Here is a 22527-nt window from a genome sequence, read left to right as displayed (position 1 = left end):
TTTTTGTTTTGGTTTGAACTTGGGTGGGAATAGAGCTTGCGCTCGCCTGCAGCAAATACCATTATTGTTGATTAAGCATGGTTGGAGAGGAGGCATCGACTTGACAGCCGACAATGTTGCCTATTTGAAAAGGGGTTATTGTACAAAGTCCTCATATACTTATACATACTGCACAGAATAGCTGGCGAGCATGTCGTACATAGGCCGATCGGAGTTTTACAAGGCGTTTGTGCAGCATGCTTCATGAGTAGCATCGCTTGCTTGTTGCCTGTCATATAACTTGCACCCATTTGAATATCATAATTCCAACGCTTGATCTTGATCGTACATGTGGTCTAACCGTAGATAAACTCTTTACTTAGAGGCGGCGGGCTTCGCGGGCTTGGGCGCATCGGGGACCTTGACATCTTCAAAGTTGTCTTGACCGACGGCGTTCAGGGTGTACCAATCTAAGCTGCGTTAGTGGACCGTAGCGATATTGTTAGAGGGAACTGTACAGATGCTTCCAACGACAGCCAAGAGACCGAGGCCGGTGACGGCGTTCTTGACAAGGTAGGGTCGTCGTGCTCGCACAAGCGCCGGGCCCTGTCGCAGGCGGCGATCATAGTAAGTTGAGTGCGGGCTGTATCGGAGTCATGATCAGTCCACTGCGCCTTGGAGAGACTCAAAACCGAGGTGAGCATACCTTGTAGGCATTGTGAGGGTAATGAACTTGGTGGTAGCTGTCTAGCTTAAGCTTTAACCATGGACCGATTGGATTGATTGTCAATTGCCGGTGTTGCAAAAGATGGTCTTATCTCGATATCTAATCCAATGGTAACGTTAAATTCCACACCTTAAGTGGAAAGAATATTTGCGGCTAAATGTCGGCTGAGCACGATGACTGTGACGTCTGCTGCACCTTCCCTAGTTCCAGGTTCTTTGTGGAGCTCCAAGCTACAAGGGTCTGGACCATTTCCACGTCCCATATTCTTTGATTTCCGCGTCGCCAAACCTTCGGTTACAAGCCCAGCAGACAAAAGCTGGCAACGACTACAATAACGCGCAACGAATCGACCACGCGTTTTTTGAAAAGACGACACCGCTAAGTGCGAATCTTCGATGACCCTGAGCTTTTTGCAAAGCATGCTCAACCACTGTATACACCCAAGCTCAGCCTAGTCGCGCGACCACGGTTCAAGGGCCGCGGGCAAACTTCATCTACGACAACCCATTATCATCGCATTCGTTTGAAGCTTCTAAGCTTATCTCCTCTCGATATATACCACCGCGATCGAAGAAATTTAACAACCAATCATGGCGGCAACTCTTTCAGTGTCGGATCAGATTCGACAGCTCGACGATGCACGAAAGCTAGTTTTGGGGGATGTCAAATACTACCCCAGTGTCGTTAGAGGGATACTGCCTATCATCGGCCCCAGTGCGCCGCTTGAGCTGCGCAGATGGGGTGCCGAATTCCTTGCTGAAGCTTTCGCGACACCAGCTCTACCAAATGGAGAGAAAGAGACGATGCAACCTTACGTTTTACCGACACTGGAATCTATGCTTGAGAATGATCGAGAGGACCCTCAGGTTTTGCGAAGTGTGATTCAATGCGTTGCCAGTATCTACCCCTTAGCAATGCGGTGGATGTATGAAGATGATGATATCCGAATTATGTGGTTTCAAGACTAACACGATTATGCAGCATAAACAACGGATATGACACAATCACGTGGGAAAGAATGGTGGCAGTCAAGCAGAAAGTTTTAAGAATATGGGACAATGCAGGTCCTACCGTGAGAATTTGCTGCATAAAATTTGCGCAACGTGTGGTTCTTGCCCAGACTGCAGCTACCGGTTCTGAGTTAAGAGTATGAATCTATTAAATCATTCACACAGAACATGCTAACATGCGAAATCAGTATGGCGGTACACTCGATGTGTCTCTCGATAAGGTCCCTCCGAATCACCAGTCCCTCGACCCTAGGAATTTGGAGGCTGAGGCTTCGGGTCTTCTAGATCGAATGCTGAGTGCCCTTCAGGAAAGCAGGTAAGACGGTTGATAATGATTGCACCGTGTCTATATAACTAACCTTTGATGCCACTTCAGCGATGCTTTGATTGTAGATGCGACCTTGAACTGCATGTCTATCATCATAAGAACTCGCCCAGCTACATCAAGCCGAATCATCAATGCGCTCCTCAGTTTTAATCCCCTCAAGCTTGCCAACTCCCCTCTTACCCCCAAAACGCGGGTTATGATTAGATCAATGGAGAAGACAACCCGCATGTTGTTGATTCATCTAGTAAAGCGAGATCCCCACAACCCGATGGTTCCCAGAATACAGCAGCACGTAGAACGTATGATGCGCACTATGGCCGATATCTTTGATGATACTGGACGCAAGCGCCCGCTTGAACCACCGCCACAGGACGATTATGAGGCCAAACGACAACGACTATCCCCGGCACAGATCCAGATACCACCATTAGGCCCAGGACCGCACAGCCTGGCTGACGTGTTCACCCTGATTGACAATAGTGCTCTAAAGAACTTCGACATTGCGCAGGTTCCAGCGCCACTCGTTGCCAGGATTGCTGTGACGACGCTGTCGAGGCTTGACCCTCAAGTACTGTCCAAGGCAGTTGACGGCATCCGTGGGCGTCTCGATGCCCTTGCCAGTGCGCCAGTACCTGAGCTGAACCCAAACACTGCTCTGCTAGGCGTGGAAGAAGACGACGATGAATATGAGCCGGACTTCTATCAAGCCGAAGACACGGAGCAGATTTTGAACAAGCTAGATAGCTCACCCGTTCATGAGAGACCATTATTGGACGATGGCCTTTCACTGAAGTCATTCCATCTGCCTCAACCCGGTGCCTTGACACCAGAAACAGCACTGACAGCTGGCAACGGCACAGTTACCCGGGTAATCGAGATGATGAAGGCTCTGGAAGAACCAGCAAAGAGAAGCAAGGCTGGTTTCAGCAGATTAGCAGCTAGCTCTGGAAACCGGGACTCCTGGATGACGATCCTGGCCCGACTCGCGACACGCTCTATTGCTGGTCTAGAAGAAACCACCGTCAAGGATGAAGACGGCCCATCGGCGCACCAGTCCCTCAGCACCAACATTCGCGACATCTTGTATTCCTACGTGATGGAGGACTTCCGCAAGCATATCGATGTAGCAGTCTCTTGGCTCTGCGAGGAGTGGTATAATGACAAGCTACAACAGAAGAAGGGTGGCGATCGACCCTTATACTACGAGAAGTGTTGCCTGCGACTAATCGATGGTTTTCTGCCATATCTACACCCCCAGGACAAGGTTTTGACACGTTTCTTGAGCGAGATACCCGAGTTGAACAAGAACATCCTGTCACGGGTGAAGCACATGTGCCGCGACCCCAGTGTTGTTCAGCTGGCTCTGACAAGTTTGTTGTATTTGATCATGATGCGACCGCCTGCTAAGGAGATTGCACTGGATACGGTGCAAGATATTTGGAGCGAATGTAAGTTGCGATGCAAGACCCTCTTGAGATAATTACTAATGCGGCGCAGTCGATGAAGCAAGGCCTGTGGCAGGCAAATATCTTTCCAAGTATCGCCCGTCTTTTATGGAAGCTGCACGGAATGGCACCGGTGAAAACTCAGGACAGTCTGCATCGACCGCTATCACCGCTTGAGGGGCGCATTCCGAGTAAACAATGGATTGGAAGGCTCGGCAACTACAGCGTCGCTCTGTTGTGACTACCATGTAAATTCTATCGAGAAGGGGTAATAAGCCATAATGACCAGTTGGCAGAGGGAAACTGCTTGCTTTTCCCATGCAATGACTATATGGAAGGACTCAGAGACAAAAGGGGCAAGCATTACAAGGCGTTAAAGGGTAGATAGGAGTGAGAGGACCTATCGAGCAATCAGGCGGGGATGACACTGACTAGATGTATACCAAGCATTATTGCTGTTGTGGGCAGAAATCTTGAGACGGATAGTCTACGATGCGGGTATTGATATGCCGACCTGAAATACAAGATCTTTAGAACATCCGATAAGAATGTCCACGTTGATATTGACCGTTTTAGAGGTTTACACTTGTTGCATCTAGGTGCTCTGGTCAAGCCCGGGATAATGTAAGTAACAGTAGACCAGGCTCGAAACAAGCATTTGCATGAAGCCTAATTAGAAACCCATGTGCGACCTGGATTACGGTCGTCTGGTTCTTGGCCCGTGAGTGTTGATGACAGTGGTCAGGCGTCATTAGACACAGAAGGACGAAAAAGATACACTGGATTAGATAGGACTGTGCGTTTTGTGCCACCTCAGATTCAGCAACAGTTAGGTACGAAGGTAGCGTGCAGTTGTCGTGCCATCTAAGAAAAGGACAAGGTTGGAGATACCTAAATTCGTATTCCTTGACGATGACGTTGACCTGTTGCCGTGCGCATCATTTCTCTTCTATTTGTTTGTTTATAGTGATGTATCCATAGATCGACCCAGAAAATGGATATTGAAGCGGACCCAATGCTGATGCACGTCAGTCAATATTTACAGCTCAGTCCCTCTCTGCGTCTCCGTATTCCGTCCCTCCATCTTAACGGTGCTTTATGCCAACGGTATAATAAACGGGGCTTGAGCGGGAGCCAGCGGACGGGAGAGTACAGGACAACGAGTACGTACTCCGTCTACTAAGTTAATGTGGAGATCCAATCATCCCTCCCTTGAGAACCAAAACAAAAGAGAAAGAGAGGAAAGGACCCTTTATTTATTACACTACGTTACCTCTAGTATGTGTTTATTCGTTCCTGTGTTTACGGTGTCCTGATTGCTCAGTACTTGATTGTCCTAAAACCTTCAGCGTCATCTTTGCCTCGTTTATCTTGCCTTACTTTTGTTTTTGCTTGTCTCTTTGCTTTGTTGCACGTACTGTGATTCTAGCATCCCTTTTATCTGCAGCTCTCATTGCCCAAGCAACCTGAGACATAGGGTCATCCCAACTTGCTATTACTCGCCAAGTCATGGTTATTACAATACGAAACCGCCTTCACAAAAAGGAATTTTCTATTCACAAAGACGCAATCAACAACGGTACGTACGTTTGGACCAGTCAGTGAAATTAATTAAGCTGCTGGTGCATTTTCCTATCCATGCTTTCCCATCAATAAATGTCCTTGCATCCACTTTGAAACGCTCCCCACATCTTCAACTGGGGCGCAATTGCATTCTCATCCCATCTTGTGGTCGCCTACTTGTCTTGTCTTATGGACCAGGCTCAAATTGAAGCAGCCTTGTATTCTATTTTCCTCCTGCCAGATACTATTTACTATCCTAACATTCCACCTCTTTGTTCAGCCGTTTAATCAGTCGCTGACCTCAACCTGTTTACCATCAGCCGCAGCCACACTTGCAGCCAAATTGACAGATCCACATGCTCCTTCATCTGACAAGGAAAAGACCTTAACGCCCGTCTCTACCGGCTCCATCAACAGCATGAAAAGCCGGAGCCCTGCCACCTACAAATCGGCCCTCGCCAGGTCCAGCACAATCCGAAGTGTACGCAGCTTCGACGGCTCCGAATCCAGTCCCGAGAGCAAACATAGTACTTTCTCCAGCAGTGTGAACAGTAGCACAAGTGGAGTCTCCCACTCCAACTCCAATTCCGATCTCAACAACCACACACAAACACCCGTCAAAACCAAGCCCGAGGCCAACAACGCGAACGCAACAACTCCCTCGCGCTGGAGCACCGGCGCAGCGCGCGTAGTAGAGCCTACACCAGATCAAGAAACCTCCACCATGACTGAAGGCGTCGAAGCTGTAGACGGTCAATGGGACTCGACAATAGGCAAGGCCGGCCTGGGCAAAACCGGCCGCGTTATAAATAAGCTCGTCAGCGACAACGAGGCTCTCAAGCGCGACATCAAAATCGAGCGTCTAAAAGCTGAAGAGGCCAAGCAAGCCGCAAAGTTAATAGAAGACAAGCTTGACCGTATGGTTAGTGATTATGAAAGTCGACTCCTCGAGGCCAACGTCACAAAGACACTCCTCTCTCGAAAGGAACGCCAAGTCGAGACGTTACAAGCGACTGTCGAACTCGAAAAGAAGAAGGCTGCAGACGCTCTGCTACGTGAGAAGAGCTGGAGGGATGAAATGACCAAGACAACAAAAGACGCAACAATCCAGGTCGAAGAAGCTACCAATTATGCACAGCTGATGGAGGGACGCTACAACGCCATCTCCTCCCACTGGCAAGATCAAGGCGAGGAGGTCAAGAGAGCGGTTTCCAAGATGAAGTCTGAAATAGATCATCTCAACGAAGAACGACGATCAGACGACGATAAGATCCAGACACTAAGGGATCTCTGCGACCAGCAAGACGGCAATATTAAGCAGCTACGACACGAGAAAGAAGAGATCGCTCGCATGTTTGAAGAATACAAGAAGACGCAAGAGCAAGACCTCAAGGATATCAAAACCAATGCTAGAAAGAGAGAAGACGAGCAAGAAGCCTTATTATTGGCGTCCAAAGAAACTCTCGATAAGCTCAAATGGGCACTCAACGTTAAGAAAAACGTCAAAGGCGCACAATGAGTTACCTCTCCACTCTCCACCGCCCGCCATACCATAAAGGGTTCGCAACGCACCTAAGCAACTCCCACCTTGCGAGAAGTGTGACCCGACCAACATATTGTTATAATTTACTTCATCTCTCGACTGGCTGGACTCCAGTCCATTCTCACCGAAGCTTCCGACAGCTTCTTAACTTCATGCCTACGAACACTTGATGACCGCCGTCGCTTCGATACCACTCCTTGTATACTTTTCTCTTCTTCTCTTTAGAAACATGGACTGGCAATTTACGCTGGATCTAGATACGTCCTTGTGATCCATTTTAGTTACTGGTCTAACCGTGGGAATTGGCGGGCTATGGGTGTTAACGGTGTTGGGCATGCTTTTTGCAATTAATGTCTCCGCAAGAGAGGAAGTCACATAAAGACATGGGGACTGAGATTGCCATGTTAACGAAAGACGGGTTAGAAATAGAAAAAGAAGAAGATTGAATATCTACCTAGATCGCGTCCATTATAACCCTTTAACAAGATAATGTTCATGGTCAGCGAGTTTACTTGAGTTCTACATACATAATATACTACAATCGTATCTCTTTAACATTTTAAGATCTATTCAACTAATGATTCTTATTACTTCCATTGATGTGTGTCTTCTTGAATCTTTTGGTAAGCATTATATTGCCAATGTTCAGATACATCGTCAGATGTCCCTGCACATATGGAGTTTGAGCTCCCGTACGGGGCCTTTGGCACTTGCCTATATTTGCTAATGAAGCTGTATGAAGATCAAGCTCAAGGCAGCCTATCAGCACAGGTATCTAACAGTGATTCACTGGCTTGGGCGCCCGCTAGGTGAGGAATAAGAGATACTAGTAGTAAAGTAGAGTGGCACTGCCAGCTCCTGCCTGCCATCTGGCAACAGGTGCCAACGGGAAGGTGCATCTGACTTTCTTCTTTCCCTCCTTATATTTCAGGTTATCGGTTACCTAACTCCCTGGGTACTAAGGTAACGCCTTCCTCTATTTTGATGAATTTCCTTCCCCCTCTTTTTCTTTACTCCTCCCATCTCATCCTACATTCTGCACCCTTCCACCCACATGCCACCACTCATGACACTCAACTCTTCTGGGTGATCGTGGTGGCTAGCTAACTTTACCCGGCGCTTATCTTACTCGTTTTTCTCTTTTCTATTCTAGGCGAAGGTGTGCTTTGAACTCTCTTTCCCCTTCGAAGAAGCTGGTGCAGTGCTCAAGTTGGTACTTCAAAGTGGCCGGACAATATTCCTCAATTCCTCAATTCCTCAACAAGAATCCATGCCCTGTAAGTATCCGACACCGCAACATACCTTTGACGACTCTCTAACTACTCTAGCCTCCAAAACCAAACATGAGTGAACCTGCTGAGTTCTACGTTTCTTGTAATCCGCCGTTACTTCCGAACGGTGTTGAAGTCGTTGTGGCGGATATTGAGAATAGCTTGGGAGAGGTATGTTTTGCAAATCTAGCCCAGAAGCCTCTTACATACTCACTATTTCCGCTTTCTAGATTGTATGGGAGGTACTATACGATCCTGAACTGCCATGGTTCAAGTTCATCTCCCAAGTCGAGCATCAGGCTCTTATCACCCGTTGGATGACCAATCGTCTGGAACAGTTACTAGAATCTGAGACGGGGGTTCTTCTACCCGAGTTCGAAGATGAAGAGGAGACAAGTCAGCCTGATGTTCAGATACTTCCGGAAATCCCGCACGTGATATCATACCCTTTGTTCCAGCAAAGGTGTATGTTAATCATTGAGGAGTACGACCCTTGGAGATATCCAGACAACATCAAAGATCTCCGCCATAAAAAGACTTGGCGCGCCTCAGAAGAATTGGAGGGAAGCGTCGCTATGCAGCTTCTTTCAAAATACGAGCCCCTATGGCCAGCCTCACTTGCTCCGCCAGGCATTGAGAAGTTAGGAGAGCCTGCAAACTGTCAGATATCCCACAACTTGCAAGGTACACTTTTCTACTTGGGCAGCGATGACAGTGCGAACGCTCTGGATGTGGCGACGCGCAAACTCAACACACTTGCAAGCTTTCTGGTATTTACTCCTATCAACTTCTATAGCAAGATTCTGACAGTATTAGGATGCTCCCTCGGCTACAACCTCTCACCTCGTCTTCACTGAAAACCTCGACCAGACCAAATTGTGTTATCAATGGGTGACACAGCTTGGTCTATCAAGGCTGACATATGTGTATCCTGAATGCGCTGATTTGGAGGACGAGTACAAGCGCCTCGCAGGCGCAGTAACTTTGAGGAATGGAATCGCCAATTCCAAAGGTCAACTAATCCCGGATCCAACTACATATCCCATTGGGGACCAGGCACCTACGTCCAAGCAACCCGAATTTCGCCCTTTTGAGCGATACACCTATGTCAACAAGCGGTCTGGTACATCAGCCGTTAAAGATCACAAGAGATCTCTTCAGTGCATCACATCACAGCCTGCAGTGGGAAGCGAAAAGGGACCCAAGGCTGCACCTTATACTGGTTCCGGAAATGCACAGGCGACCTCTGTGAGTTTCGGCTCAAGCACTAGAGATAAGCGAGCCACCAAGACTTCGCTGGCCTATCTTCCTCGGGTCCCTCCTGATGGAAGAACTTCAGGAAAAGTATCTCTTCAAGATCACACGGTGAATCGATGGCTCGGGACTATAAAGCCCTATGTGCCCCCAGAACCGCCCAACGGTCTTGAAGAATATGAAAACGAAAGGCCAGGTGGTTTCAAAGAAACAAATGATGTTGAAAGGACAGCCGACAAGAGTGATCCTGAGGAGGACCATCTCGGGCGAGAACTCGATTCGATGTACGACCTGCACAAGGAACTTAAACCTGAAGTTGACGCCAAGTATGGAGCGAAGAAGGCTCTCAAGCAGCATGGCGAGGACGATCGGGAGGGCTTGTTCGACCAAGAACCCAACCGGGTCCAGTTGATTGAGGTTGATGGGGCAGACGATAACTGTCCAGAAGAGTCTGAGGTTTTTCGAGGGCTGTCTCGTTCTGTTATGCTGGTTCCAATGGAGGACCAACAGAATCAGGCAAATCTTCTAGGTCAGCAAATGGTAGGATCGTCTACGCGAAACTTGATGGATATTTTTGATGATCCTATCAGCATCCCCGTCCTTCAACCCGTGCCTACCTCGGGTACAAAAGATGCACAGGGTCCTCACACCACTCAGTCTGAGGTCATATTCGGCAAACGAAACGATGAGAAAAGAAGTATACACCAAACTATGAACCAGAAAGCTCCACGTGGTTCCTCATGGGCTAGGGTTGCCGCCAAAAATAGTCGTAACCAGAAGCAAGATCCTACGAACGTTGGGCCGAATGTGCGAGTCAAAAGTGATTGTCCCTTAGCTGCGAAACCGACGATAACACAGCCAGTTTCCGAAGAAAGGCGGACAGTTCAAGGGACTTCCAGCAGTAACGTTGCCCTGAGTAACAGACAACAACAACAACAGACGTATCCCAAAGAATTGTGCCGCGAAATCCAGGTCGATGTCCCTGCCTCCGCGGGAATGGGAGCACCCACGATTACACAAGGCAACGACGAATGTGCCAGAATCTTGCACGAAGCGGAGAAAAAATTGCAAGAATTGGTGAAGGTCTTGCAGGTCGTGCCTGGACACATTAGCGTCCAGGCCAAGTTTGGCAGGCTTTGCATCAAAGGCATTCCAGCCGCCGAAGTCTACATGAACCCCACCCCCTATGGACCTTTCAACACAGTCGGTACGGTCGCCAAAAGTCTGAATGATACCAACCCTCCTGTCGAGTTTTCCCCTATCTTAACGACCAACGCTGCTGAAGCGAACTTGATCTCGCTGGTTCCGGGTGGCAGAGCCTCGTGGGTCTTGGTCGGTAGACGCGTCTTCTATGAGTTCGTCTGCGTGCAGGAGGTTTACACCTCAGGAGAGGCCGAACCACACTGCCACGAGAACCGGCTTGTTGTGAATGTAGATGCAGACAAATTCACTCACGAATGTCTTCCTTTGACTCATGAAGTGTCCCGCGCTTTCGTCCACTGTACACGACGAGCATGGGATATCCAACTTTGTGTTTCGCAAAGGGACATGACGCAAGTTACTGAGGACTTTGAGAAGTTTGCTGCATCACTGGTGTGCTCAATGGACATTGAGTAAGTACTGGAATCCAATGGCTGATAAGTTCCGAGTACTGACATCTAAGTACAAATGAAATAGGAGAAGTTGTTATTCAGGTCGAGCCGGAGACTGTCACAGGATGGCATGTAGAGCGGATCAGGATATGCCATGAAGCCAAATATCGAAATGGGGCAAAAGGCGCTAGCTGTCTCACGTCTACCATGTTTCGTGTGGTTAAAAGAATTCCAGGGACCGCCAAAAGCCTATACCGAGGACAGTCGGTTCCTGTAGCTTTGCTTAGCCATGGACAGATTGGGCAGTGGTATGAAGCCAGCATCTCGTCAATCAAAGCCGAGGATGTCCTGCAAGAGAATGTCGGGCTTGAACTTGGCGAACAAACTTCTTGGTCCACCGATGAACTGAAAAGACATGGGGCATTCAAAGCCGTGTGCGAGCCAGCGATACGGATGGTGCGCCAAATGGATAAGGTGGGCAACTCGAACGAGAACGGGCATGGCACCCAGACGGATCAGCCGCCCTTTGATGCTATTCAGTATTTGGAAGACAAGGAGAAGAAGTACTCATATTGGTGAGAGCAACGTTGAAGTCTGCACATTCTGTGGGGCGTCAATTGCAAGTTGGAGACGTCGCCTTGATCCTTACGTATTGACTCAAGGGGATCATGTAGGAACAAATAGATGTCAGGGGTGGGCATTGCCTTATCGGGTCGATATGATGTAGAATTAAGAGCTTCGGTAGATGAATTACACCCTGTCTTTGAATCGTTCTGTCACATGGTTCATAGCAAAGTGATCAAGGATAATGGTGATATAGCTAGAAGATGGCATTTACACGATTGGTTTAATGTTCAATTACGTCACCATCGATCTCGGACGATCTACCCGAGCGCCTGGCTGGAGACAACGATTGCCGAAATGTTGCTTCCGCGCGTTTAGGCGGCTATTGGCCTCCCTGGCCGCATAAGATCGAGAGGAATGATTGGGAGACGGATCCCACCTTGATTTACGGTGATGGGTTTCATTTGATGCGTGAAGAGGACTTTGGGAAACACAAAAAAAAAAAAAAATTGTGCCTCTTTAACTCTTGCATTCAACACACTGAAGTAAGCAGCGTCTCCTGTGCATCATGAAGCAGTCGTCTATCTGTTGGATGTTCGGTCTGTGTTACCGCGTTTCTCCACACCTATTACAGACAAAGAAACGTGATCTACATAATTTGGTACACATTCAACATTTCAAGCGCTCTCCGTTTTGCTCGTTCAACCAAAAGTCTATCTACCACCAACTGTAGCTAGCACAGATCCCCAGAAGGAAAAGCGCGCCCAAAGCCAAAGCCAAAGCCAAAGCCAATAAACCGTTGCGGGCCCCCGCGCGGCCCGAGCCGTGTTCCCGCTCTTGTGGGATTGAACATAAAAAAAAGAAGGTTTTTTCTTACTGTACCGATCGTGGCTTGATTGAGGATGGCTTCACAAGAAAAGTTGGGCGACTGTAATTTTCTTTTGTACTGGTTTCCCACGTGGATTGAAATGCCGAATATCTGACGAATGCCGAGTCGACGCGGGTCTCGAACGGGAAGGCTAGTGCATGCGGTCTGAGCTGAAAAAGGATGCAGAATTAGGCTTGGCGATGCGTAGGCGGCTGAAATGGTCTTTTACGGTGTCACAGTCTGCCTGAATCGTGTCTTCCCAATAGCCTTATCAGAGGGTTGTTTCTATCCAATGATGTATTGGTCATTGACTTTTTAACCGTGCTCATGTGACTTCTTTCTAGGCCAAGCGCAGTGCTAGCACCATTCCTTTCGGGGTTTGTAATGACTTTTGGTTACGATATAATGACAATTGATTTTCATCTACAACATCAACGCTTCTACGGATCCGGTACAGTCGCCAATCTATAAGAGAGCTAACTGCCTTGAAAGGTTCCTTAGTTCCTTGCCGGAGCCGCTATTGAAGTAACCTAATGGCTAGAAAACTACGTCATAATCGTGTATGCCCTTGTTCATGCGTTGTTTCTTTCTGTCACCGCAACCTGCCAGTGGCCGAGGCGGTGTCTGCAAATACTCATGAGTACCGCTACTTTCGCGCTATAGCAGGGGGTTACAGGTAAAGTCGTGACAGCCCTCTCTTCCGGATCTGAGGGTTTGGATAAAAGTGTTTTGGATGGATGTATGGTCGCAAGTATCGAGATAATGATACCGAAAAGCTTGGTTATTTTGACTGACCCCGGAAATCTGGCTCATTCAGTGATAATTAACACAATATCAATCCAACAAGTCCACATGGCAACCGAAAGAACTCGCATCGAGGTCAGGAAATTCAAACAAAAAGAGGCGCTTGGCCGTGGCTTGTATATTAAATACTAGTTCCTTTCTACTTGCTTGCCCTACTTCAGTGTGATCAACACACTATCGCCTGATCGTCTCTATAGTGTCTAGCTTGACTTTTAGAGCGGTATTCGAAATTAAGGAGCATATCGCTCATTTTCCCGGCCAAAAGAAGCAATCGATGCTTCGCTTGGTAACCATATCATCCAAGTCTAACATACAGCCGTGCCCTCAAACAAGTCCCGTGCCATGCATGTTTGTCATTCAATCGTCCAGTCGATAGATCAAACGAGCAATATTCCAGCACCAATTCGCCGTCGAATCTATCTTTTTTATGTCGCGTAGCCAATCTAGGTATGCCGTAACAGTCTGTGAGGCCTCAACGTCGAAGCGCTGCCCGCAGAGCGACGATCGAATACGAAGCAGGATTGGGTGCTGCTGTGAAATATGCAATAACATTAGAACACCAAAGAGGTTTTGAGACCAGAAAAACGACATGGGTACAAGTCGCTTGTTGGTGCATGGAGGCGATAGCGCGATGGGCCACTTGAGTGACGCTTTGAGACATTCGGCCGCGCCTTCAGCATCTTCCCGCGTCAGACTATCAGGGTGGTGCAGGACCTTAAAAATAAACGGGCGATATATGAGGTATTTGTTGTAGCTGTATCGTGTTCGAAGGAGTGCGACTTGTATATCAGCTGCGAATGGGTATGTCGCCGGTTGCGTATCAAGATCTGACGTGAACATGTAACTGCTCTGCAGGGACTGTCCAGCATAAACGTCGCCGAAGGCATCTTGTGAAGGGTCTGTAAAGGCTACTTCTTGATTTTCGTGCCATCGCAAATGACTGGGCAACATGCCTCGCCACTGTTCAAGCTGTGAGTCGAGCTGCTTCATAACGGTTGCAACGCCCGGGCTGGAGGTGCCATTAAATGGACCAAACCCTGGAAAGGACACAGATGCGTCCAAGCCAAACGCTGAGATAAGTTAGCTAAATCCTTGGCTGGGAGCGAGAAGCATTAAGCCTACTCTTGTTTAGAACAGAATGGAAATTAGCAGATAACCTTCGAAGAACGATCTGGGAAGCAAAATGCTCCTGAAAGTGCGTCGCTTGGTTACTCATATAGTCCTCGTCAGTAATCGGTCCACTGAAGTCAGGAAGACCGATAGCCTCCTCAAACTTGTCTAGCCCAGTCAAAGGTAAACCGAACTCCATATGAAAGCAGCTGTTATCTTGTCAGTAAGCATGCTGGAAGCGGAACATTTGTACCTACGTCTCCATTATCGAACAGTGCCAGAAGGTTCGTTTTATTAGATCTGATCGGGGACCATGCAGTTCGCTGGGCTTGCTTCAAATCGGGGTTAGATAGTTTGAACTTGAGTTAAAGGAAAATCGACTTACTTTACAATCAAGGCCTGGCAGGCTGAGGAGGCAGAAACAGACATCCTCCAGCATTCCTAAAGCGATGGTTAGTGTGACGGTTTAGGAGATTCCACGGAATACTAACAAGAGCTTGCCCACAGCTTGAGTAGTACATGGCACCAAGAGCGAGCATCTGGACGTTTTCCAGACTAACCTCACTTAGAGCGAAACCCATCCTTTTCCGTGCTTCGTTGAAATAAGCAAGGCCCGGTGGTCTGTCGATGGTGCCCCCCTTAATTCCAGACGGTCGCTGTTTGTACGCCGAGATGGGTACTTCAGATGTAGTAAGCGCCACTTCCCCAAGGGCAAGGACGAGGAGTACAAGGGATGAGATGACGCCTTCGTGAAATCCATTGTTAAGTATTGAGCTTAGGGTATTTGAATTGAACCATTGCCTATCCAGGATGGGATAGAAAGCATTAATGACATCAAAATAACCTTTGCTTAATCTTTGCACCGTCTCCCAATCCACACTAGGAGGGCTGAGGTTAAGAGATGATGCAGATCCTGAAAAGTGTAGTGGGAGCTGGAGTGTGCTGTTACTAGGCATTCCTACTGGCGGCATCCCGTCTAGCGGCAAGGTCACAGCAGAGTCGCGCAGTCCCTGTGGAAGTGCAGGTATCTCGCCCATTGGAGATGGGGGCTTCTGGCCGAGGCTTTCGAACATCTGGCGCATGACAGGCCATTCTGACACCTTGGATACCGAAGAGTCGTATCGATAGCCACCTGTATCGCGACTGGGTGTCGGACTCGTCGGAGGAAGAGATGTCCCTGATAAGGAGTCTTGCGATTCAGGATCGACCAGTAGCGGTGTGTTCGTATTATACACGGCAGAGTGTTGAGAAGTGTTGAAAACGGGAGGGGTGGTGTTTTCCCGCAATCCTAGGTGATCGATCTTGTTTTCAACACTCTTGAGTCGGTCTAGAATCTCAACTAACGTTTTATCCTTCCTAAGGGCGAAGTTTAGCATTTTGCGGTCGAGTTGGGCAGCAGCCAAGGCAACAACGACGACGGTATCGCCATACGAAAGACAGGCACGGCATCCTTGCCAGTTCCTCGGGCTCTTGTTTGAACATACTTTGTAGGTTGAGGTTCTCTGTATCGGCATTCGAGTTTAAATCGCTGACATGTACCGCACTTGGGCCTTTGTTCATCACATCTTTGCTTTCGGTTACGGCATGTTTCGCAAGCCTGAGCATTTGTTAGTCAATTCGGCCCAAAATACGATGCTCGATTTGTTCGGCCTGGGGAAGAAAAGAAATGGGTATGTTGAGAAAGGATAAAGGGCTCAGTTGAAGATAATTGCCAGATTATACGACAGGTTTGCATGAGAGTTGGCATTTAAGTCTAGTAAGACTGCATCCAAACAGTACGTAAAGTTATGGGACCAGTGAACGAGTTCAAGAAAGGGTTTGAATAGAGAACACCAGGGAAAGACGAAGATAAAAGGAAGTTTCATACCTGAGCAGCAATGGCGCCGCGTTCCTTGCGATTAGTTTGCGGTCCAGGTCCGGGTGAGACGTTGCTGGACGAGGATGGTGCTAGGTCCATACTTGGAGTCTGACTCTGACCAATGCTCACATGTGTGTGTGATAAAAGCGAAATGGAGGAATCGCAGCTCTAAAAAGCTGATCAGGTTGAGTTGAACTTCCGGGTGTAATTGTTGGGCTCCATTTAGCACAATGCCTCAAGGCAAAAGTTGGCAGAGCGTTGAGCTCTCGATAGTCCTGGTAGGGGAATGAACTATGTTGCGACGCTTCTGAGAAGCTACTGGGCGTGGGTGGAAATAAATTAATGAGGGGCAGGACAATATAAGAATGCACGCACGCACACACGGGGGAGTCGAGGCGGATGCCTACAAGAAGACTGGGGTTTAAATGGGTACGCGATGACAGTTTTCTGAGATGAAAAGAGGTTGCGTGGTTGGGATGCAGATGTTTCTGGGTGGGAGTCAAGGTCTGATGGTATCAATCAAGTGTGCATGGGAACATAGGGATTTAACAACAACGGGAGGCTAGAGAGGCCGCCTTATAGTTGGAATTCGAGAAGACATCTTTTAGGGGAGAGTTTTTTTTCCAGAGCGCACGGGAGGAGCAAGGGCGCGGAAAAGATTCGCAAAATGGGACTGGCAGGATGTGAACAGAAGTCGACCGGAGCCAAGCCCGACTCCGACAAGAGACGAGGGGAACAAATACAAGCAAGACTTCACTCAAAGTCGAAGCTCAGGTTCCCATGCTAGAAGCGGTTGCAAATCCGTCAGTGCAGACAAAAACGTGCCCCGTTTCAGCAGCCATTGGATGGTGTGAAGCAAGGGAAAAGGAGGGTATCAAAATAATCCAACGTCCGGTCGTGTCTCGCTATGATCATGAGGAGTTTAGCACTACACAGCTGGTGGACGTACAGTACCGTACCGTACCCTTTCTGAGACCATTCCGCACCGCTAATTACACCACACCGTGCCTTTGAATTTGGCTACACACCATAAGGGCACGATGCGGTATCGTCACCGACGACCCTGTGTTTGCATGCATGCCGCTGGACGTCATTGTCGGATCTCATAACGGGCCGGGGGATCGAGCTTCTCTCTCCGGCGGTGGTTCCCTCATGACAGTTTTCCAGATCCAGAGCCCACCCACACCCGATCGATACGCGCGCACCCACCAAGCACCTAAATCGATCAAGTCTGCGGCGAATAACTCTAGAAGCTCACATCTTCTAAGGCGCACAGTCTAACTTGACAGTTACTTCCGTTTGGCGCCATGCCGCCGCCGCCTTGGTCGGATGCTCGGTACATGATCGTCAATAATCTGCACCGACCGCCTGGAGCTGGCGACCATCCTGCTGGGAGATAGCTTGTGGGGAGTAAGAAGGAGAGTCATGCTTGGCCTTTTCGTTCATCCCTTTAGCAATTGCGCCGCTGATTGTGACTGGACGACATGGCCTGCGATCGACTGTCTCTATTCCCACATGGTTTAGCGCGCCAGATGGTAGAAAAGAAAGCAAGTAAAACAGCCAACAAATGAGTTTGTCGTTTCCTGCAGCCATTTCCGTACCTGTGGCTGACCCTGGTCGTGACGCTGGGATACAGGGTCCATTGCGGCGTCATTTTGTGTCGCCTTGAGCCGGTGAATGCATACCTTAATTTATTCCCTGCCTATGAGGCTGTTACAACACCGATCTGGCACTCAACACCCTCACGCTGCAGGCAATTCATGTGACGAATGGCGATGCGGCCGCCAGGGACCGGTAATGTTTAACGGCTGAACCTTGTGTGCATTACGATGCGGCGTATTCTCTAGAAACTGTCAAATTCATATGCCAATTTGCCAAAGCCATGCGCAAATGGCATCTCCTATCAATGGACTTTCTCAAACTCTGGTATTATGTGTAAGCGGTTGTGTTGGAAAAGTTTTGTGGCTTATAGCTGTCTGTGGAGATTGATGTTGTAGCTTCCACATGCCCTCCTGCCCTTCTGCCCTATTTTCAGTCTCGGAGGTTGAAGACATTCGGAGCATACTCTTTTCTAAGTGCTTGTTCCGCTGCGATAAGGCTGAGTTCCTGCAATGCCCGAGTTGGTGATGATCGACAGTTTTTATCTGCTGAAAATAGCAGAAGAAAACAATTGGAGGATTTGGTTGAACCAAACGAGAATTGCAATATGCAGGGGATTGGGGCTCGGGGAAGCCCCCAAGCCAACCATGATGTTGCAACGAGGGCTGGTCATGAAGCGTCAAGCTCTCCTCAGCTGAGCAAGGTATCATTGACCAGCAAGCATCGCTAGCTTTGGTGGATCATCGATCCTACAAAAAGTATGAACAGTTAATTTGCAGGCTGTCTCGGCGAACTCCTGGTGAGCCTATGACAGATAGCCTTAGGCTGTTGACCATTGAATGTTGTGAAGCAAAGAGTTCTTGAATCTCAAGGATCAAGGCCCTCGCTGTTGAATCAGGTCCATTCTGATAGAAACAGGTCGTCTTGCGCACAGGTGATGAGATGCATTGTACATAGAGCTGGACCCCGATCACCCATAGCTCAAAAGCTTCCTGCAAATCGTAGGTGAATACGGATAGCTAATTGGGAAGACAATGAAGGCATCCACAGCCGAGGTTGGACGCTGAGTATGTCGATGATATGTCATATTGAACAGCGCACATAGCGCCAAAAGAGGCCATGTCGGTCTGTTTGTTGATTTAACTTGGTATGGAACGAAAATCCATTTTCTTGGAGTAAATCTAGTATATTCGTTCTCTACGGGAGGATATGCGATGCAAGCACGGAGATGGTGAGACAACCGGCCGGCGTGCGTGGAGGTTTGTAATTGCATGCTTGGTCTGGCAGCTGGCGAGTAGAGTACCATGAAGCTGGAATCATGCCGGAGCGATCGAGACATGGCTGAAGATTTCTCCGAATAAGCGACGGATCTCAGGATCCAACAAGGGATGATCCTCGGGGCCGCCTGTGGGCTGCCCGAGACAAGGGCAATGCCCCCCCTGCCATGCATGTCAAAGACACAGCATAGGTAGCTCATAGCTTCCATGCCTCGGCACGGGGGAAGTTGGTGAACGAACGTAGGGCGTGAAGGGACGTACTGCAGTGATGATGAACTGTCAACCACCTATACGTCATTGTTTAGGTTTGTGGGAAGTTTGAAAATCATCTCTATTTTGAACTTGAGAAGGCAGGTCACTTGTTCATTCCTTTCGGGAAAAGCCAACGTACTGTAGGTACTTGAGGCAAGGAAGGTACAACCGTTTGCGCAGGCATCCCAGTCTGTACCTGCTTGAACTTACCATGTACTAATAAAGTGCTTCCCTCTTCAGACCCACAGGAGCTCCAGGAAGGTACCCATGAGCAAACATCCAACCATCCAAGGTGCAGGTGAGCTTGGGAGCTTGAGCCACCCGTTGTCTCGCGGGACAGCAAGGCCCGACTCAAGCTTGTGAGTTAGCACCTACCTATCAGGAAAGGGCAATTGAAGGGGCATAGCAATCTTTGTATCTGCCCGGCTATTGCTTTTCATATTCCGTAACAAACCCCGTACATTGGTTGAGAACATCCAATGCTTTGACAGCACCTTGACTCGAGCAGGTCTGTTCCCAAGCGTGCCAAGTCAATCGGCTCAACCATTACATTGGATCAAACCTGTAGATCCCAGACAGGCACAATACAAGGTTCTATACTGGGCTGATTTTGACGTGCAGCATTGAGAGATCAGCCTGATCGTCTGTCATTCCCCCACATTCACAGTATGATGGCACTGTGTTTGTGATGACCTATTGGGCAAATATTATTGCTTGTTCGCTGGAGGGTTGACATGGAGGAGAGCAAATGAGGGGACATAAGCCCGAGCAATGCGATGAGAATCCGAGAAACAAGAAAAAGTTACCCTCGGATCGGCAGTTGTTGGGTCCATTTTGTCAGAGGGATGCCGGTGGGAATGGCCAGCTTGCCAGCATAGCCTGAATGTCTCCTCTCGCAGGGGATATCCCACTGGCTTACAGCCTGTACCCCGGTAATTCAATCGCGGCAATTGGAGAAACATGCGGAACCCTCGGACTTCTCCACCCCCATATCTGCACGAGTTCATCCACATTTGGTTCCTTACGTTGATAATCTCCAACTAAAAAGTTGACGACTCGACGATACTGTTCCTGGAAGAAGCCGCCCCAGCCAGCCTAAACTTGTCGAATCTTGCCCAGGCTTAAGGGTCCTTCTTTCACTGGTCCTTCAAGTCCTACTCTGCATCGAGTCGTGGACGATTGTTCATGACGTGACATTCGTCGCTCCACATTACTGTAGTACTGTATCCCACAGGCTCCATCCCAGATCGGCCTTTCGCTCTTGTTCAAGATGCCCTTGGGCATTCTCGAGGCCAAGGACATCGAACATGTTCCTGGTACGTATTTGGCGTCATATTGCTGTCGACATTGGGCATATGACCTTCCATCACCGATGGGGTGTTGACAAATCCGGACACATATCTGGACATGATGAGTTGACTCGCCATCTACCCCTTAGGCACGACACGATACTTTGACGACCCGTCTCGACCCCAGACCGCCGATGAACAGCATGGCAATCTCAAGCGCGTTAGAGTAGGAGAAGAGACCATCATCCTCGTACGTCTCTACGGCTGCTTCTCCTGCTGTGCTCAAGCTGACACTAGCCCCAGATCCCTCAGCCTTCCGATGACCCAAACGACCCCTTGAACTGGTCGCTCTTGCGACGCGACTTGGTTACCTTTCTCCTTTGCTTTGCCGGCATCCTCGCTACTGCACTCGGCCCCATCCTCGCCGCCAATACCATCACGATCTCTCTTCTTTTTGGCAAGGACTTCACCAAAGTTGCGCTTCTGACGGGATATTTTTTGCTGGGGTGTGGTGCAGGCGCAATTTTCTTCGTTCCGTCCGGCCGCATTTGGGGGAAACGACATCTGTTTCTCATCGGTATAATTATTCTTATCGCCTCGAGCGCATGGGCTGGGGCGGTCGGGACAGATTATGGTAGTTTCATTGGTGCCAGGATCGTACAAGGCATCGGATGTGCGCCATATGAGAGTTTACTCAATGCGGCCGTTGGCGACCTCTATTTTGTCCACCAGCGAGGAGTTCGCATGGCTTTCACCAATTTGGCTGTCTTTGGCGGTGCATTCTTTACCCCAATTCTAGTGGGTAAGATCACTGCGGCAATGGGATGGAAATGGACTTTCTACTTTGTGGCCATCTTCCTTGCTGCTACTCTGCCGGCAGTCTTCTTTTTGTGTCCCGAAACCGCATATCGACGGGAAGCAAGCCTAAACACTGATACTACAGGCGAACTTGGAATAGAATTGACGACAAAGGACAGACATCAGACTCCGTCACCACAACGAGAGTCTGACGTAGCGACGACCCAAGAACTTGACCACCACGCGCCAGGCTTTACGTTTTTCCCCAAGTCGAACGCTCTCCAGCCTATTGGCAATTCCAGCACTCCGCAGAAAACGTTTCTCCAATCAATATCGCTGTTCGATGGTCGAAAAACAGATGAACGATACTGGGTTCTTCTGCTACGTCCATTCCCTCTCCTGGCACACCCAGCTTTCATCTGGGGCTGCCTCATCCAGGGCACCATGATTGGTTGGACAGTGTTTATTGGTGTCATTATAGCTGCTATCTTCATCGGCCCTCCTTACTACTGGGGTGAAGTAGCTGCTGGCTACACCTACACAGGTCCGTTCATCGGCGCCGTCCTGGGCTTCATGCTGGCAGGCCTTCTTGCCGACACAAGCGTCAAATACATGACCAAGCTGAACAAAGGCATATATGAGCCCGAATTTCGCATTCTTCTTGTTATACCAATGATGATTATTGGAGGCATTGGTTTGTATGGCTTCGCTTTGACCGCACCCGGTGTGATAGAGAAGAGATACCCGTATCAAGTGCCTCTAGTCTTTTTCGGCTTTGAAGTCGCAGGCATGGTCATTGGTGCTGTAGCCAGTTCCTTGTATATTGTTGACGCGTACCGTATGTCAATCTCACAATTACGACGCATTTCTCGGCTAACTTTTGAATAGGCGACTTGACTATTGAAGCCTTCACGATTATGATCATCTTCAAGAACTTCTTCAGTTTTATACTGACATTTTTTGCCTACAATTGGATCAACAATGGCGGTATCGAACGGACAATGATAGCAATTGCCTCGATCCAGGTGGGAGTTTGCCTTCTAAGCATTCCCATGTGTAAGTGACTATTTGCCATAGCACGTTCCCATTCGCTAACCATCACCAGATATATATGGCAAGCGAGTGCGAGCCTATTACTACCGTCACGATTTGCTTGAAATGACTGGTCTTCGGTAAAGTTCCTAGAACAAAAAGAGCATACACGCAATCATAAGCGTTTATTAGAACTTTCTTTTTGGGTAATATTTAATGCTTAAATACTATGGCGGACTGTTATAGTCAATTTCTGTTGTCTCACTCCTGGCCAAGGTCAAGAGGGCAACTCTTTCAGGACATAATTGATCGATTCTCTTTTTTGCGTAATCACTATTTTGGTATCTGTATAAATCATAACGTC

The 22527-nt window shown here is 48.6% G+C and overlaps 6 protein-coding genes across 6 annotated transcripts; 4 read left to right on the top strand and 2 right to left on the bottom strand.

Moving 5' to 3' along the window:
• Window positions 1-225: 225 nt before the first annotated feature.
• On the bottom strand, window positions 226-777 carry B0J16DRAFT_11404 (uncharacterized protein). The gene is made up of 3 exons (XM_046121501.1): window positions 686-777; window positions 498-622; window positions 226-449 (listed from the first exon to the last, which is right to left on the bottom strand). Exons 1-3 carry the CDS (start codon window positions 694-696, stop codon window positions 355-357), a joined length of 231 nt encoding a protein of 76 aa, XP_045988669.1. The 5' UTR covers window positions 697-777; the 3' UTR covers window positions 226-354.
• A 210-nt stretch (window positions 778-987) lies between these two features.
• Window positions 988-4031, top strand: B0J16DRAFT_408693 (uncharacterized protein). Its single transcript, XM_046133045.1, has 5 exons — window positions 988-1631; window positions 1688-1853; window positions 1905-2032; window positions 2093-3492; window positions 3542-4031. The coding sequence occupies exons 1-5, from the start codon at window positions 1297-1299 to the stop codon at window positions 3664-3666; spliced, it is 2154 nt and encodes a 717-aa protein (XP_045988668.1). The 5' UTR covers window positions 988-1296; the 3' UTR covers window positions 3667-4031.
• An 804-nt stretch (window positions 4032-4835) lies between these two features.
• B0J16DRAFT_11372 (uncharacterized protein) lies at window positions 4836-6661 on the top strand. The gene is made up of 2 exons (XM_046121492.1): window positions 4836-5068; window positions 5373-6661. The coding sequence occupies exons 1-2, from the start codon at window positions 4999-5001 to the stop codon at window positions 6569-6571; spliced, it is 1269 nt and encodes a 422-aa protein (XP_045988667.1). The 5' UTR covers window positions 4836-4998; the 3' UTR covers window positions 6572-6661.
• A 1277-nt stretch (window positions 6662-7938) lies between these two features.
• B0J16DRAFT_390895 (uncharacterized protein) lies at window positions 7939-11423 on the top strand (the record flags this gene model as incomplete). Its single annotated transcript, XM_046131906.1, has 5 exons — window positions 7939-8037; window positions 8097-8636; window positions 8683-9981; window positions 10060-10733; window positions 10784-11423. 5 exons carry the CDS (start codon window positions 7939-7941, stop codon window positions 11289-11291), a joined length of 3120 nt encoding a protein of 1039 aa, XP_045988666.1. The 3' UTR covers window positions 11292-11423.
• A 1625-nt stretch (window positions 11424-13048) lies between these two features.
• B0J16DRAFT_278063 (uncharacterized protein) lies at window positions 13049-16504 on the bottom strand. The gene is made up of 7 exons (XM_046123826.1): window positions 15926-16504; window positions 15543-15655; window positions 14550-15414; window positions 14444-14499; window positions 14316-14390; window positions 14071-14267; window positions 13049-14018 (listed from the first exon to the last, which is right to left on the bottom strand). The coding sequence occupies exons 1-7, from the start codon at window positions 16013-16015 to the stop codon at window positions 13306-13308; spliced, it is 2109 nt and encodes a 702-aa protein (XP_045988665.1). The 5' UTR covers window positions 16016-16504; the 3' UTR covers window positions 13049-13305.
• Window positions 16505-20064: 3560 nt separating this feature from the next.
• On the top strand, window positions 20065-22447 carry B0J16DRAFT_11310 (major facilitator superfamily domain-containing protein). Its single transcript, XM_046121483.1, has 5 exons — window positions 20065-20360; window positions 20483-20583; window positions 20637-21969; window positions 22020-22187; window positions 22237-22447. Exons 1-5 carry the CDS (start codon window positions 20315-20317, stop codon window positions 22305-22307), a joined length of 1719 nt encoding a protein of 572 aa, XP_045988664.1. The 5' UTR covers window positions 20065-20314; the 3' UTR covers window positions 22308-22447.
• The last annotated feature ends 80 nt before the right edge of the window (window positions 22448-22527 follow it).

The sequence above is a fragment of the Fusarium flagelliforme genome (assembly GCF_020744385.1).
Source record: "Fusarium flagelliforme strain FIESC 12 MPI-CAGE-AA-0113 chromosome Unknown B0J16scaffold_1, whole genome shotgun sequence".
NCBI classification, from domain to species: Eukaryota; Fungi; Ascomycota; class Sordariomycetes; order Hypocreales; family Nectriaceae; genus Fusarium; species Fusarium flagelliforme.
The sequence above is the reverse complement of the archived record's forward strand: the minus strand, read 5'-3'. Positions and strand labels throughout refer to the sequence as shown.